This window comes from Ovis canadensis, chromosome 15 (genome assembly GCF_042477335.2).
Source record: "Ovis canadensis isolate MfBH-ARS-UI-01 breed Bighorn chromosome 15, ARS-UI_OviCan_v2, whole genome shotgun sequence".
NCBI classification, from domain to species: domain Eukaryota; kingdom Metazoa; phylum Chordata; class Mammalia; order Artiodactyla; family Bovidae; genus Ovis; species Ovis canadensis.
Genome location: NC_091259.1, coordinates 23,196,726 through 23,214,401, shown reverse-complemented (window position 1 = coordinate 23,214,401; position 17,676 = coordinate 23,196,726). Strand labels below are relative to the sequence as shown.

At 38.3% G+C, this 17,676-nt stretch overlaps 2 protein-coding genes and 1 non-coding gene across 6 annotated transcripts in view; 2 read left to right on the top strand and 1 right to left on the bottom strand.

Moving 5' to 3' along the window:
* Positions 1-3,025: 3,025 nt before the first annotated feature.
* Positions 3,026-11,615, bottom strand: CWC15 (CWC15 spliceosome associated protein homolog). Of its 4 annotated transcripts, none has more exons than XM_069554933.1 (7): positions 11,415-11,615; positions 9,967-10,105; positions 9,215-9,327; positions 8,525-8,613; positions 7,344-7,457; positions 4,506-4,624; positions 3,026-3,478 (listed from the first exon to the last, which is right to left on the bottom strand). In XM_069554933.1, the coding sequence occupies exons 2-7, from the start codon at positions 10,095-10,097 to the stop codon at positions 3,349-3,351; spliced, it is 696 nt and encodes a 231-aa protein (XP_069411034.1). In that variant the 5' UTR covers positions 10,098-10,105; positions 11,415-11,615; the 3' UTR covers positions 3,026-3,348. The 4 variants fall into 4 exon arrangements, with proteins under 4 accessions (XP_069411034.1, XP_069411035.1, XP_069411037.1 ...); XM_069554934.1 differs by having other exon boundaries at positions 10,892-11,566; XM_069554936.1 differs by having other exon boundaries at positions 9,967-10,120; positions 11,415-11,528.
* A 5-nt stretch (positions 11,616-11,620) lies between these two features.
* The window catches only part of KDM4D (lysine demethylase 4D), a 36,003-nt gene continuing 29,947 nt past the window's right edge, over positions 11,621-17,676 (top strand). The window contains exons 1-2 of the mRNA XM_069554932.1: positions 11,621-12,005; positions 13,594-13,687. The gene's annotated coding sequence lies outside the window, so the exon portion shown is untranslated. The remainder of the gene's footprint in view (positions 12,006-13,593; positions 13,688-17,676) is intronic.
* Positions 15,146-15,252, top strand: LOC138421406 (U6 spliceosomal RNA). The gene has a single exon (XR_011249487.1). It is a non-coding gene; the product is annotated as a U6 spliceosomal RNA (small nuclear RNA).

Below are 17,676 nucleotides of genomic sequence, written 5' to 3'. Positions count from 1 at the left end.
AGGATCTTCTTGACCCCAAGATCAAACCCACATCTTCTGAGTCTCCTGAACTAGCAGGTGGATTATTTACCACTAGCACCACCTAGAAAGCCCTCTGAAGGAATTGCTGCTGCTGCTAAGTCACTCCAGTCGTGTCCTACTCTGTGCGACCCCAAAGACGGCAGCCTACTGGGCTCTGCCGTCCCTGGGGGTCTCCAGGCAAGAACACGGGAGTGGGTTGCCATTTCCTTCTCCAGTGCATGAAAGGAAAAGTGAAAGCGAAGTCATGCAGTCGTGTCCGACTCTTAGTGACCCCATGGACTGCAGCTTGCCAGGCTCCTCTGTCCATGGGATTTTCCAGGCGAGAGTACCGCAGTGGGTTGCCATTGCTTTCTCCACTGAAGCAATTGGGAACCTCTTCAAAACCGTAGGAAAAGGAAGTGGCAACCCACTCCAGTGTTCTTGCCTGGAGAATCCCATGGACAAAGGAGCCTGGTGGGCTACAGTACATGGGTCGCAAAGAATCGGACACGAATGAGTGAGTGACACACACACACACACATTTTTGTGATAGAACATACAGCAGGCATTCACTTTTTGGCAGCCCATGCTATGCGCTAGACGAGGCAGGTAGAAAGAAAACATGGGTGAAATCCCTACTATATATCTGCCAGGTATTCAACCTTAAATTGATTCCCATCAAACCCCCTTACTCATCACCCTGGTTACTGCTGTTTCATAGGTGAGAAATGTCAGAAGGGCTATTTCACACAAAGAGGAAGTCAAGCATAGCAGTTAAGAGGTGTGGTTTAGTTGCTAAGTTGTGTCCAACTCTTGCGATCCCATGGACTGTAGCCTGCCAGGTTCCCCTGTCCATGGGATTCTCCAGGCATGAACACTGGAGTGGGTTGCCATTTCCTTCTCCAAGCAGTTAAGAGGATGGGCTGCAAATAGACACTGCAAGGTCTGAATCTTGGCCTTACTCTCTTAAAGATTTATGACTTGGTTTTTAAATTTCTCTTATGAACTTCAATTTCCTTGTTTATAAAACACAGAAAATGACACCTGCCTTACAGGGAGCAGTGTTGATTACATGCATGTAGCACATTTGGAAATGTTAGCTAGTTCGCTTTAGTGGAACCCAAGGTGACAGAGTTGGGCTTCACATTCAGGTCCATCTTGCTTCCAAGTCCTGGCTCCTGGCGGGATTAGACGGTTTCCTCAGCCACACCTATGCAAGATGTGTTGCAAGGAGAACGTTAGGCATTTTTGCTAGGAAGGCTGATACTGGCTTTATAAATCTGAAAGCTGAAACTGTACAATTTATATGTGTCCTTGATCTATGACCAGTTACATAATGTTGTCTCACATTGGAAAATATTAGGAAAATGGATAAAGAAATCATTGAAATTAGTTTTACTCTGATTCTTCCTGAATCTATTGGGCTCCAATAGGTTATCTGAAGTAACTGGATCTCAGAATAAGAGTGCACCTAAATTGGGCCCTTGGGTGTGAGTTTTAAGCCCTTTATATATTTAAAAGTTTTATTATGATTAACTTTGCTACTTCTTTTCCTCAAGACTTTACCCATAATCCTAAGAACTAGTTTTGGAAATCTAAATAATGCCTCTCACTTCTGTAAGCACATTTTCACATAGTTTTAGGCACTCAAATGTGTCCCACCATGTATTAATACTGATCCAATCACTCAGCCTGAATTTCCTTAGCTTTGAATAACCCAGTATTTTCTATGTAAATATTGCTATGAAGAAAATTGAAAATGAATGTGAAGGCACTTTAGAAATTGAATGTTGGAGATAAAAACATTTCAGTATTATGAAAGGCTTTTAAAAAACTAGTCAAGGGACTTCCCTGGTGGTTCAGTGGTTAAGACTCCGTGTTCCCAATGCAAGGGGCCCAGGTTGATCCCTGGTCAGGGAACTAGATCCCACAACTAGGACCCAGCACAGCCAAATTAAAACAAACAAACAAAAACACTTGTCAAAGTATTCAAACATCAATGTAAATTGCTCAGTTGGGAAAAAACCAAAAACACAGGCCATAAACTTGATCAAGACCTGGGCTGTAATTCCAGTTCTCCTCTGGACTCAGGTTAACCTGTGTCCAAGCTTCTGCCCTGGTGGCTCAGCCGGTAAAGCGTCTGCCTGCAATTTGGGAGACCCGGGTTCAATTCCTGGGTCGGGAAAATCCCCCGGAGAAGGAAATGGCAATCCACTCCAGCAGTCTTGCCTGAAAAATCCCATGGACAGAGGAGCCTGATAGGCTACAGTCCATGGGGTCACAGAGTTGGACACAACTGAGCGACTTCACTTTCACTTTCTGGACTCAGGTTAACCTGTGTCCAAGCTCCTGCTGAGGATCCTAGAGAAGGGAGTTTAAATAAATGCCAGTGATAAAGAACAAGTTATTTTTGCTTTAAAGGTTTTACCTTTAACCCTACCAAGCTCAACATCATTTACAATGGAGGAATCCTATGAATGGGTCTCTATCTGTAAAAGATTCAATTCCCAGTCTTACATTTTCTATCACAATGATAACCTTAAAAATCCTAGCCAAGGTTTAGGGAAATTTCATTTCCCAGTTGTGTAAACACTTCCACTTCCTGTATCCATATCCTCATATTTCCAAAGGTTTTATTTCATATATTGTTTGATGTTAAACTCCCCCAGGCTTTGCATCTAGTGAGTGTCAGTGTGCACTCTCTCACTCAAGCAAAACATGGCAGCTGAGTATCCAGGACACAGGTGAATGCCACACGCTTCCTGGGCACACTTAAGAACCTCTTTATTGTCTGGGCTGAGAGAAAAGAAAGGGGCAATGCCAAAGTGAGAGGTACCCCATGCTCCCTCACACACACACTCAGGGTGCTTTCTGCTTGACAACACTCCTCTGTACCAACACAGTGGTCCAAAATGGAATCCCTTTAATCTTTCATCACACTTTTCAAAAGATGGAGGAGATGTGATGAATTAACTGACTTGAGATATGAGGAGAAAAAGTTTACAAAGAAATCCAACACACAGAAGAAAATATGCAATGTTTTACTAGCTGCATACATTTCAACAAACAAGTTGGGGACACAGATTTGGCTATTTATTAAAAATATTTATTACAAGGTTTCTTTTCCTATATTTAAGAGAAAACACATGACTGGAAATATTGAGATGGAAACTGGGTTAAACCAATTCCCAAGTCCTTATCAAGTAATTAATCAATAAAGGAAAAGATACTTTGGAACTAAAAATTAGGGAAGCCTATACACAATTTAGATAGGGGTGGGAGAGAAAAATCAAAATGAAGTCAGATCGTTTACATTTTATAGCCTTCAATTCAGCACATAAAACTGTACTATTTAATGTATTTCTCCATGAACTTTTTGTGAAATTCAGATCGAAGCGTATCATTTACAAATCTTTTGTCTTTCTTCTGATCATCTACACCTTTTGCACAGTTCTTGAAGACAACGTCATCATCCCACCTGAAAGAAAAAAAATAGAACAATCTTACAATACCTGTATCAATGTGAACAACAAAGCTTCCTCATGCTCAACATGCACATCACTTGATGCTGCGATTATACCCAAAAGAACAAGTAATTTTTAAGAGGCAGTTGGCTTGCTTTTTTAACAGGAAGAGTAATCGCTATTTTAGAATACACACAACATTCCTGTTATTCTTCCAGTATAAAAAACTTTGAGTTAAAAAAGCAGAAGTTGCATAAATATTCAATGTTTTCAGGTCTAAAACAAAGCGGCAGCACTTGGTACTACCCTGATTAGTATTGGGTCTCAAGGATAACTGGGCAAGTCACTATAATTAGATTATGAGTTTTAAGGATTTTATATATACTCTGTAACCATTTAACAAGGTAGGACAAAAGAAGGAATTATTAGGGTATAATAATTAAGGCTCATATGTTGGCCCACATCTACATTAACCACAAGGCAAGAGCAGCTGAAGAGCTTAGGGCAGAACTCTAGTTAAGATTCTCTTGGTTGGCTTTCATAATGTATAAACTTAAAGAAGAAAAAAAAAAAACCACAGGCAGCCCAGGATGGGCTTAAATACATGTTTTAGAGAAAATAAAGACTACTATTTCAAGATATCATCTAGCATATACAACACAAACTCATATGTGCAATATATGAGTTCTCATAAATATATATCAAATGAAAGGCTATACAATGTGTGTGAGTGTGGATGTATGCATGTCAGAGGAAACTGCATGTGGAAAATCAGCAAAGAACATGGGCATCTTTGAAAAGTGTTTTAAGTCATCACTGGTGCAGTGCAGAGAAATGTGAAAAGCTGAGCAGAGCTAGGTCAAACGTGATCTGCATATTAAGAGATGTTTCAACCTCCAAACATTTCTGTCTGTACCAAACAAGGAAGAACCACCATATAGTTTAATACAACCAAAAAACTACACATACAACTTATATTTTATATATAATCTGTACTGTATACATATATATATAATCTCCAACTTATTTACTGTACAATACCTTCTTTTAACTTTGAAGTTGGCCTGAGGCTGGGATGGGCCAGTGAGATTAAGAAGAGGGTTTCCACTCAGAATGTTTTCCATACGAATCCTTTCTTCTTCAGCTTTTTGTTCTTGTTCCTGTCAACAATATGGAAGATTCATAAGTAAAAGATTCATTTACTTATATTAACTCTGGTGTCAATCTTATTATTATAACTCATATTTTAAAAGACTGTCAGGATTTTTAGAGGGAGATGGGATAAGCATTAAGATAGCATTGTTTTCTTTTTTTAAAATATACCAAAAAAGTTCTACTGAAATAATTTGGCACTTTTATTATAAATATTTCATGTTTGTTATTCATTAGTCTCTTTCTGACTTTGAAATTCTTGAGTTGCATATTTATTTAAACATATTTTCTTTCTCGAATTACATACAAAATTACATAACTGCTTAGAGTATATCAATAAACATTCTAATCATTTAAGAACATGTTTAAACATCAAAAAGACACATGAGGCAAAGCAATTTATCTCAATTTCTAAAGAGTTAATATAGCAGATTATAAATAATATTTTGACTCAGTAACAATGTAAACTAGCATCTCTAGGACTTGTGACAAGTTATTATTAACCAAGAACAATTTCCTATTATTTCTTTTAGAGTTACTGGTTGACTGCCACACATAGCACTGGGGGAAAAAGGTGCCAACTCTTTCCATACTCAAGTACCAGGTACACTGTTTCATGACCATAGGTATATAGGAATGGACAGCCTGTGGTTTACTCAAATCCAACCATCCTGTTTCGTAAATAAATTTTACTGGAACAGTCTCATTCATTTATTTATGTTTCCTATGGCTGCTTATCCTACAATCAGCTGAGTTGAAAAGTTGTGACAGAGGCTATGTGGTCTGCAAGCCTAACACAGTTATTATCTAGTCTCTTGCCTGGAAAATCCCATGGACTGAGGAGCCTGGTGGGCTGCCGTCCATGGGGTCGTGAAGAGTCAGACACGACTGAGCGACTTCACTTTCACTTTTCAGTTTCATGCACTGGAGAAGGAAACGGCAACCCACTCCAGTGTTCTTGCCTGGAGAATCCCAGGGACGGGGTAGCCTGGGGGGCTGCCGTCTACGGGGTTGCACAGAATCGGACACGACTGAAGCTACTTAGCAGTAGCAGCAGCAGTCCCTTATAGAAAGTTTCCCAGCCCCTAACATAGGCTGACTGGTCTGAAATGTTTTGAAACACCTCAGCCACTAGAGGTGCCACTAGAAAGCGAGACAGGGAAAAGTCAGCCACTAGAAAGCAAGACAGGGAAATAGGTACAAAGCTGTCATGTGACTCCAAAAAACACCAACAGGTTTGTACAAAGAAATCAGATGCATGTTACAAAATTGCCAAGAATTTCTGTCTGAAATGTTTATGCTCCAAATGCATTTAATTGTCTCTTTCTGTATCCACAGCTGTTAGGAAGGCCAAAAGAATCTGGAATAGAATAACTGCCCTCTTGTGGTGTGCAGATGTAGGAATGGTCCGACACTTCTACTGGAGTTTTGCTATCCCCTACCAAATTTTGACGCGAATTGTATCTTTAATGTTTTTATTCTTCCAATCTGAATTCTAGCTGTCTTCAAAGCCTATCCCCAATTCTACTTCTTTTCTCAATTCTTCCCTGGCCGTTCTGACCCACATGAATTCTACCTCCCTAAGTTCCAAGCATTAACCTACATCAGTCTTTTTCCTTTTTTTAAACAGAACAATTCTTGGTTCAAATAAAATCTTACTCAGAAGCCCACTTAATAAAAAAAAATTTCCTCTATTCTGGTTGAAAGTGGAGGCAGATAGATCTACTTGAGGGTCCCACAGTGTGCCAAATTCAACATGTTCCAAACACAACTCATCATTTCTTTTCTCTCCACTGAAGCATGCCCATCCTCTGTGTTCCCTGAATTAGTGCATGGCACTCACACAGACCCAGGAACTGTTATAGCTAATCGGTCACTCTTCTTTGGTCAATTTTATCTCCCTGATAGTTAACGTCTCTCAAATTCAACTCCTAGCATGCAAGAGTCTCGTCACAGGATATAAGGATTATTGAAACAGCCCTCTAACCAGTTCTTCCTTGCATCCTCCACACTTTGGCCAGAGTAATCTTTCTAAAATGCACCTCCAACCTTACCATCTCCTGCTGAAATCGACTAATTCTGCATATCCTTTGGAACAGAGTTCAAACTCCTTTAGCATTGGTCTAGAAATGGTCAGTGCACTCACTCACTCTTGCTTCCTAAGTTTTCTCTCTTATTGTTACTACTATGGGTAATTATGTAATAAAGGTACATAGGACCATGGATCCTATTTAATTTATCTGTCTCTGAGTTAGACACTCTTTCCTTCCAAATGGAGAGACTGTGGGGACTCAGAAAAGCTAGGTTACATAAAATTTACTGACAGCCTCAGCAAGTACCTGGAAAGAAGGCTGGGGCAGAAGACAAGGACAGAGGTAAAGATGGCTTCATTATATCTGTGGGTTCTTCCTAGGTAATGACTACATCTAGTCATCTTTGATTCTCCTGACACTTGATAGACATTGACTAAATGTCTGTTGAACAAATAAATGAGTGAAGAATAACTTAATGATTAGGCCTAAAGCATGTTTGAACCATTTCAAAAGAATTTTTAACGTAACTAGGAGACTTAGGCTGCCACTGAATTTACCAGATTTATGGACCTACAGGTGCTGTAGTATCTAGACCTGGCAAGGATGATTCCTCATATAAGGTGCTACTACTTAAAAACATTTCTACTGTAGTTTATGTGAGAAGACGTAAAAACATTTAATATGTTGGTTTTACCTTCCTGGCCTGCTCTTCAGCTCTTTCTTTTTTAATTTTTTCCAACTCTGCAAGAAGAGCTGCAGTATCGTCATCATCACTCTCCTCTTCAAAATCTTCATCTTCATCTTCCTCCTAAAAAAGAATGGTGAGGTTAGACATAAGGCATAAGTCGTATGTTTTCCATAAAAATGGCACTTATCGAATCTTTGGAGCAGGAAATTTCCCTGGGAAAGACAAATGTAGCTAAATACAATTAGAATCAGCAACCAAACAAAAAGTAAAATAAAACCTCACAAGTAGCTTATGACTACTTACTAAAATGTATTTTAAAATGTTTTTTAAACATTATAGCAGCAAATAGTATCTTTCAAATTTACATGAACAAGTAAGAATTTATATATGCAAATATTTGTAAAACTAGAAAAAGAACATTTTACAGTGATACACACTAACTACATACTTTGAGGGTCAAAATAGTTTTATATTGCTCAAAACAACTAGGAAATAAGGATAATTGAAAGTACAAAAAAGGGTGTTAAATTCTCAGAGTAAAATAATTTCAAATGAATAATCATTAAATCTAACTTAAAACTGAGTTCCTTATATGAATTACTATGCTAATTTTTAAATTAGTCTATCAATTCTAGAATTACTAACATATATGCTTAATTAGACGCTACCCTTGAAGACTTTTCCCTGTACATAGAAAACTGCAAACCTGGTAGGACCTAAATTTGAATGTTAATGAAAGTGCCAATCCTTAAAAGCCTTCCACTTAGATCACATGTCTCTCTAAACACAGAGGGAGCAATTATGCCCACTGAACATGTGGAAGGGGCATCACTGGTTGAGAATACGGAAAGGTCCCTACGTTCACTGGAGGGGATGCTATCGATGAAGAGCCCAGTCTGAAGAGGCAGAGCTATCCAATTTCCATGGTTTAATACCAGGAATTATTTTTTAGGGAAGCACACCTTTCTGGCTCTCCAGAGATCAAACTTGAAATGTGATTAACAAGATAATGCTTTCTTTGTTTTAAAATAGACTATAAAGTTTAGCACTCAAGTCAGAGCTGTAACTGAATAACAGTACGTAAATACAAATACAAACTGCTTCTTAAAGCTAAAAGAATAAAAAAGTATTTCAGAAAAATGGTAAGTAAATTACTACATGGAGGTAAGAGGAAGAAGTAAACATACATCTGTTAGTGGATCGTCTGCATCAAGGTTGGCAGCAGGAATCTGGTCCAACCGAGGCTTCTTTGACACTGAAGAGGAGGTTGTATGTTCTGGCAGAAAACAAACATTAGTTAACTCACTGAATCAAATCCTGCATTTCTTGTAACATTTTAGGGACTTGTGGGCACCAAGAGCTTAGGTCTTAAACATGACAGTAGGGACTATAACAACAGTGGCAGGCAAATAAGTCCTTGACAAATACCTGCCGAATGAGTTAACAAAAGTATTGATTTTATTATGGGAACTGTAGCCTCAGGAAACTTAGGATATAGTTTACACATGCTAGAAATAAAAATGGAAGAATTTCATAGACAGAAACCATGGGGCCTTAAAAAGTCTGGCTGCTGTAAATAGTCAAAAACTCCTTAATCTGAATTGAAATAACAGTTGCTAAATATCCCCTAGCTCTTTCTAAAACAGAGGCATAATAAGATGAAATTGGTATCAACTTCATTATCATCTCTAATCCAATCCAATATAATCTAATCCAATCAATCCAATCCAATCTAATCTTTCAAGAAACTGCTATAGCTCTCACCCCACATTTAAAAGCAAACAAACAAAAAAAATAATCCATTCCTATTACCACATGAAAGAAAAACTACTGTCAACATAATGTTATGAGAGAGATGTCTAAGGTAGTATTGGTACCTCGGGTTGGCCGATCTCTGTTTTTTTCTCTTGCAGCAGCTCTCTCTCTCTCCTCCAACTCTCTCCTGAAGTCACGGTTTCGAACTTCTTCAGGCGCATCCTGAGTGGTCTGTCTAAAGTAGAAACAAGACAAGGCAAAGTTACTTCTAAAAAACACACGGCTGTAGTAATGGAAGACAATTCAAGAAACACAACTTCATCCTGAGTCCTAAAGCAGAAAACTCCACTAGGGGATCAACAAAATCATTAGTCTAATCCAAAAGTTACTAAGAGGCATCCTGTGATGTCTAAAACCTCACACTAAATCAACATACTTTTAAGAACCTCAAACTAAATCAACAACCTTTAAGAACCTCAAACTAAATCAACATACTTTCCCATAGTAAGGCAGCAGGTTGATCAAAACGCTTATACTTTTTGTTAGTATGCTAACTCAGGGCTTGTTACAGCAACACTTTTAATCTCATACTGATTTGTATTGATAGTGCTTGCTCCTCCTGACAGAATGTATTATTAGTCATTGTTCAATCTACATATAGAAATTCCTGGTTAACTGGAATTTCTGCTTAAGGAATATCTGGTAGCACTTTAAAATCATGGAGCATAATTTTGGGTGTCTGAAACACTACTACATTCTACTCCTATGAAAACAGATAACTTGAGTGATAGTAACCCCAACATGCTACCTCATGACCACATCATTTAACAGACTTGGTCTTGCTTGTGAAACAAAAACTAAAAGGCTTCATTACCTATATTTTATCTTTGTATGAGAGGGTAGGTCTCTGCTTGAATACTGCTTTGAGAGTTGGCTCAAATCACCCTCACCTTTTCCTCTTCCACCTCTTGCAGGTTCAAAAGTTGGCCGAGCTGCTGTTGTCATCTTTTATGCTTTGAAGAAAAACACTGTCAAGTTATTTTCAATATGACAAACTCTCATTTTGAAAAGCATTAATCTATAGCCATCCTTGTGAAATAATTTCCCTAGCTCATTCCCTCAAACATCTGTGACCCCTGGCAAGCCACCAAGTTTAAGTTTCTGTCATCTGTGAAATGGGGATATTCCTCAAAAGGTCATTAAATCAGGAGACGTGACATATCAAAACCTTTATAAAATACAGTACAGCCATGTCTGAATTTAAAACATCTCCACTCAACCTCACGCCACCGGACTCCTTACTCCCATTTCATCTAAACCTCACACAGCAGAACAGGCTAACAACTACAAAAGCAAAGACATCTTAAAAAAAAAAATCACTGACAAAGTTACTGAGTGTTCTAGTAAAAAAAGTGTGTTAAGCTTCAATGACAGTTACATAGGCAAATATCTCCAACAATCTTTTGTTGATCAAATTTCCTCCAGTAGCAGCCAACATAATATAAATTAGATCTTTTCCAAGTTACAATTTAAGAAATGCTGGAAACACAAGAGCCCACCCTCAAAGGACTCTAATAACCAAAAATTAGGGACCCGTTTGTGGTTACTGAAACATCCTCAAGCGTCAGAGAAGCAAGTGTCAGGGAAAAACTGGGGGAAATGATATACTTCTCTAGATTTTCCGGGAAAAAAAAAAAGGGAGAGGGATGTATCCAGAGAGACAGAAACAGGGTTTCAGGTCTCTGGGGAGCATCGCCGCCTCCCCCCCAAAACAGTCATCCCTGGGGCGGGGAGTTCACCTCCGGGCTGTCGCAGGGAACTCGCTGACTCTTCACCCCTATCCCAGGGGGCGAGGGGCGGCCCTCTGCAGAGATGCCTTGGCGCTGCGCTCTCGGGAGCCGATCGGAGACCAGGGACACGCTCGCTAGGCGCGGAGCCCCACCACCAGTTCGCAGCTCCGCCGCCTCCTCCGCATTTACGGGCTCTCTGACTCCGCCCCCAGCTTCCCCTTCCGGCCCCACCGACAGTCGGCTCTCCGGTCTGCAGCTCCTGGGCCTCCGCGGCCTAAACCCGGTTAGCTGACTCCGCCCCCAGCTGCCCCTTCCGGCCCCGCCCACAGGCCGCTTTCCCCGTCAGGCCCCTGTGGGGACCGCTCAGTCAGCACTGGATTCTCTGCCTCCGCCCCCAACTACCCCTTTCCGGCCCCACCCACACTAGACTTTCCTCGTCTGGCGCCTCCAAGGCCCGCACCGAGTTCTCTGCCTCGGCCGCCAACTGCCCCTTACTGTCCAACCCACAGTCTGCTTTCCTCCTGCCGCTCACTTTGGCCGAACTCCAACGCCGCTACCTCCGGAGATCATACAGACGCCATCTTGACTCTCCGCTCCCAGAAACCTCTGCACCCGCGGCCAAAAAAAAAAAAAAAAAAAAAAAAACAAAAAACCCAAGACCCGGAAGCAAACCCTAAGCTCGTCAGGCGCCCGCGGAGGCAAGGACCAGTCAGCGGAGACCAAGGTGGAAGTCGAAGTGACGACGCACGGGGCGGGGCTTAAACGGCCCAGGGGGCGGGCATTTGAAATCAGTGCTTTAGAGTAGACCCTGAACGTTGTTGTGTAGCTTCGAGAGTCAATTAATGTGTGTTCCGTCTTTTCCTTTTCCGACCCCCTCCCAGATTCCTTCATTCCGGTACTGCGTAAACGAAGAGCCCCGAGTAGCCGACACCAAGTCCCCGGCTAGCGAGAGAGCATAGAAAAGGATTACACCAAACTGTTTAAATCCAACGGCTCCTGCTTCCTTACTCCTGAGCTAGACCCAACAAGCCTAGAGAGTTGGGCTACGGAAAGTAGTATTTGCATTTAATTGGATATGAAGAAAGAACAAATATGTACGGGGGCAACCACGATCTTTATAAAGGTACCATTCCTGCAAAAATATTAGTCTTCACAACGAAGGTTGTATTCGTAACGTTCGTTAAAATTTTTACTTTTTATAAAAGCCTAAGTTCTAGTGGGAGGGGAGGTGTCACTGTCGAGATTCATTTATATACTAACAGACATTGAACGTTTAGAACGGTGGCCCAACTGCCAGGAGCCCTAGATGCAGTTACTATTGTAAGATGGCTACTCATGCGTTAGGGAAAGTTTTCATAAGGTAACGAACAGGAAAATTAAAAAATCACCAGTCGTCCTAACTCCTTCCCCCACCAAAAGCCCTCTGGGAGCATGGATTTTGTTTGCCTTTCCAGTTCAACTTGGTATCTAATCACATAATCCTTGGCCACAGTAGATGCTCAGTAGATACTTGTTAAACAAATGAAAATTCAACTCCCCCCACCTTAGTTTCAAATGTAAAGAGCTCATAACATCGAACAGAAAAAAGCTTTCCCCACCAACGCCCCCAGAACTCCTTGAACGTTAAATGAAACAAAGCATAGAAAAAGTCCCTTCCCTCATAAAATTCAAATTGCTAATCTTGATTTTTCTTACCAAAGGTATTAATTACTCTCCTAATCTGCCACATCTCGGTAAAGGACACTACTACCATCAGGCTAGTTACTCAAACCAGAATCCCAGCGCTCCTCTTAAATCCCTTTCCCTTCACTTTTCTCATCTAGTTTACTTGCAAGTCTTCCCAATTCTACTTTCAGCATATACCCCAAATTTCATTCCACTGCCTTAGTCCAAGTCAGCATCATTTTCTACCTGGATTGTAATTGTCCCCTAATGATCTTCTTGCTCCCACTTTTCTCCCACAGTTAACTTTGCCTGTAAAAGTGAGAGTGATCTTTTAAAATCGTGAACCAAGTAGTGTTACTCTCCTGAATAAAAATTCACTGCACTTAGAATAAAAATCAAATTTCTTAATGTGACCTGACCTGAGTTCTTAGGGTTTGGTTCCTACCTACCTCCCTGGCTTCACTTCTGATCATCATCCTACACACTAAGCTCTAGCCGCAGGCAACCCTGCATGTCTGTTTCACAAACTAGATTTCTTTGCACCAGCGTTTCTCTGTCCTGTGTGCGTCAGCATTACCGTTCTTCAAGTCTCAACTCAAAGACGACCTCCTCAGGTTTCCCCTGACATCTGCTTTTACACCCGCATCCCTCCAGTACACAAATAGCATCGCATCACCCTATGTTATTTTATCATAGTACTAAACACTTCCGAATTTATTGTTTCATTGTTTATTTCCTTTTTTCTTGTCTGAGAAGCTGCATAGCAAAGTCATTAAGAGAAAGGAACCTATAGCCAGCCTGTTTTGGTTCTGAAATCTAGGTCTGCCCTTTCCTAACTGTAACTTCAGGCAAGATATTTACCCTTTCTGTGCCCTCAGTTTCCTCATGTATTAAATGGGAATAATTCTAGTTTCCACCTCATGATGTTACAAGAATTAAGTGAATTAATACTAGTGCTTAAAATTCTCAGCAAACAATATTTGCTAAACAAATGTTAATTATTATTATTAACATTTTTATTATTATTGTCTATCTTCCTGTATTAGAACATAAGTTCCAGGAAAGCAGAAAGCTTGTCTCTATTGTTCACTGGTGTATCCTCTGCATATAGAACAGTGCTTGGCACATAATAGGTGCTGAGTAAGTATCTGTTGAATGAATGAATGATTAACGCACTATGAAGTGGAGGAATGACGTAAATGGCAAGGTGGTGACACAAATCTAGAAAACATTCCTGGTTTTTTATTAATATATTCCAACTTATCAGCCCCGAGTCAGTCACCTGGATTCATTTGTCTCCCATTCAACCACATAATCTTTTGGTCGCCAACCATGATTATATAACCACCCCTGTAGTTTCATTAACACCAACTTACAATATAATTAGCCCACAAAATTAAAAGCTTTAGTTTAAATGGTCTGAAAGTATGAATAAGGAAAAGAAACTTAAAAAGTTTGCTTAAATAATTTTAAAGTATTAGTGAAAAGCCAAAACTCTAAAATTTTTTTATTGAAATGACTTGAAAATATTAGATAAAGTAAGATTAACTTAAAAACCTAATTCACCCATTCAGCTGGCAAAAAGCATACATAGCCAAGAATCCTCATTTTGAACCCATTTCCGCAAAAATTTAGGTGAGTCCTTTATTCTACCCAGCAATCCTCTTACATTCTCCTACTTGCTTATTTTCCCACTCTACAATATTATAATTTGCCACATTGCCCTTCAAATCTACTCGACAACTATTCCACCCATCTCTCCCTTATTTTGTTTCCCAGGAATGGATAATCATCTGACTTCCCTGAGGAAATAGAAGCTCTTTTTCTCAGAGGACTCCTCATCTCTCCCCAGCAGATGTACTGAGCTGCTTTTGACTGTGTCCTTACATTGAGCTTTCCATGTATTAGAAGAGGTGAACACACTGTTAGGGAACCCTAATCCTCTCCCTTGTGCTCTGGGTCCAGATCCCTGCAGCCTTCCCTAAAACAGTGCCTGGCACCAATAGGTGCACATAAATATTTTCCAAATGAATGAATGAGTGAATGCAGGAGAGAGTGAGTGAACAAGTTTTAACAGGAAAAAATAATCACATTTTGCTGCAAAAAATTATTAATCTTTATATGTCCTTATACTTTAAAGGAGAAAAAAAGTAATTTTTATTCTGCTAGTCTGAAATCCAAGTTTAAAGTGAAGATACACCAAGACCCAAAAAGATGTTCTTTTTAGGAAAGAATCTCTAAATGAAAAATCAAGTGATTAACAGGCTCTATAAGTACTATCAGAATTTTAATTCAATCAGCCCACCTCTAATTGGATCACAGATCTAATTCAATCAAACTTACCTTCTCTTCCTCAATTCTAGTAAACCCTCTCATTTACAAAGTTACCAGCCCACAAAGTGAAACTTTTGCTTGAAAATGAAGGGAAAAAACCTAGCGGTCACAAGTTAGAAATCACATTTCAAAAATAAAAATATCAATGTAATAATATCAAAAATTTTAAAAATCACATTTAAAAAATAAAGTAATATAAATAATCTGAAAATGGCTGATTTTATAAAAAGGTATTGCTCTAACCTGTTTTGAAAAGTGAAGGGAGTGCTCGCTTCGGCAGCACATATACTAAAATTGGAACGATACAGAGAAGATTAGCATGGCCCCTGCGCAAGGATGACACGCAAATTCGTGAAGCGTTCCATATTTTTTTGGGAATGCATGTAAGAATTAAAGATTTTAAAATTAAAAAAAAAATAAAATAAAATGTTAATACTCATAAAGAAAAAAAATAAATACTAATAAAAAAAAAAAAAAAAAAAAAAAAAAAAAAAAGAAAAGTGAAGGGAATAGAAAAATAAGCTTCCTTTCTATCAACAAAATCCTGTTTTTAAATGCAGATGCTTTGGATACCAGAGAGATGCTTTCCCAGCAGTAACCTCAAGATGAAATTTGCTGATGATCCAGACTAGATTACTGGACCATATTATAGTTGAATCACCTCTTACTTAATCTGAGCACTTTGCTGCTTCACTAGCTAGCCAGTCTGTTATTAATTAAACAATTAAAAACAAACATTAAGAAACAGTCAAACAACTAAAATATATAAAATAAAGGCTAGAAAAAGATATGCCAGGCAAATTCTAAGCAACAATAATAAAGAGCTTTATGTAGCAATATTAATTATAAAAAGTATTCTTTAGTATAGCATTAAGAAGGACACTTACATGGACAGCATATTGCATCACAGATATCTAAGATATTAACAAATTAACGTTGATACACAGAAGACTGTAGAATGTATGCTTATTGCATTTATATATGCATATGTATTTTTATATTGCATATATATTTATATATAAAATCCTTTAACCAAAAAAAAGAATATACATTCTTTTTGATAAACAATGAATATGTACAAAATTTAATTAAGTATAAAGTCCCTGAATAAATTTCAATAAATGCCTATGTATTATCTTTAAATGATAGTATTTAATCTTGCCAGTTTTTAAACTTTATGTAAATGAATCATATATGTTCTTTGGTGTTTTGTTCCTTAATGTCTATTATGTGTAGCTGTGATATATAGAATTTCACTGCATAAAAATGCATCCTATAACTTATTTTAATGGTTATGTTTTCAGTGTATTATAAATAATGCCACCTTGAACATTCTTGGAAATGTGCAGAGCTGTATGTGTATACTTTTCATATATATATAATCCCGTCATCAAGATAAGAATTCTCCTTGTCCCATAATCCCACTTGATACTGTACACTTGATATTGGCCAGCTTTTCAATTTTAGCTCATCTGGTGAATGCATAGTGATATCTTACTGGGGTCTTAATTTGCATTTCCTTGAGTACTAATTACCTTTCATATGTTTATTGTTCATTTGGATTTCTTTTGAGGTGTCTGTTCAGTCTGTTGAAATGTTTTTTTCTTATTGATTTTTGTGAGTTCTTAATACTTTGGGCAACAGTTCTCTGTCACTTATTTGTGTTGTACATAAATTTTTCATTCTTTTTCACAAGGAGCTTTATGTAGCAGTATTATCAAAAGCATTCATTAAGTAGTAAAGCATTAAGAAGGACACAAAGATAGGCATCTTACTGCATCACAGAAATCCAGTAGGAAATTAACTCCAAATTAACAACATTGATACACAGAAACAATATGTGTATAGACATTTATGTGTATTGCATTTGGCTTTTTGGTATATTTTAACATATAAAAATTAATACCAGGGCAGTTCAATTTATTAATTTTTTTTCCTTTTTGTTTAGTGCATGGTATTTCTTTGTTAAAAAATTCTTCCCTACTTTGAGATTACATTGATATTCCCAGATATTATCTTCTGAAAATTTTATACTTGGGCCTTTCACAGTTCTACCAGGAATTCATTTTTGTATATGGTATAATAGAAGAGTCTTAGAATTTGATAAAGCAAGTCTTCTCACCTTGTCCTTCTTTTATGAGCGCTTTGCTGTTCTCTGCCTTTTGCACTTTAAACTTTAAGTTGTCTTATTCTACGAAAATACTTTTGGGATTTTGATTGGGATAATGTTGGATCTGTAGATAAGTTTAAAACCTGATGTTTACAAAATTGAGTCTTCAAATCTATTATCAGGTTATGTCTTTTCCATTTATTTAAGTCTTCTTTAAGTTCCCTTAAGTAAATCTATATTATCTTCATAGAAGTCTTGCAAATTTTTGTTAGCTTTAGCCTTAGATACTGTTTAATTTTTAATGCTATTGTAAATACCATCTTTCTTAAATTTTAGTTGTCTAATTGTTAGTTGCTGGTATATATAAAGATAATTGTTTTTATATTATTGCTGTTTTAAATTCAGAGACTGTTCTAAGCTGTTTTATTAAGATAGTTCATTCATAGATCTTTTGGATTTTTTACATACACAGTCATTTCTAGGAATAACAACAGCTTTGTTTCGCCCCCTCCCCCCTTCCCTTTTTTTCCTTGCTTTCTTACATCGCATATGACATCCAGGACATACTGAGTAAAAGAGGTGGTCACAGGCATCCTTGTCTTTTTCCTGCTTTGAAAGAGAAAACTTTGAACTTTTAATTACTGAGTGTGATGTTTACTGAAGGTTTGGGGTAGATGCACTTTAT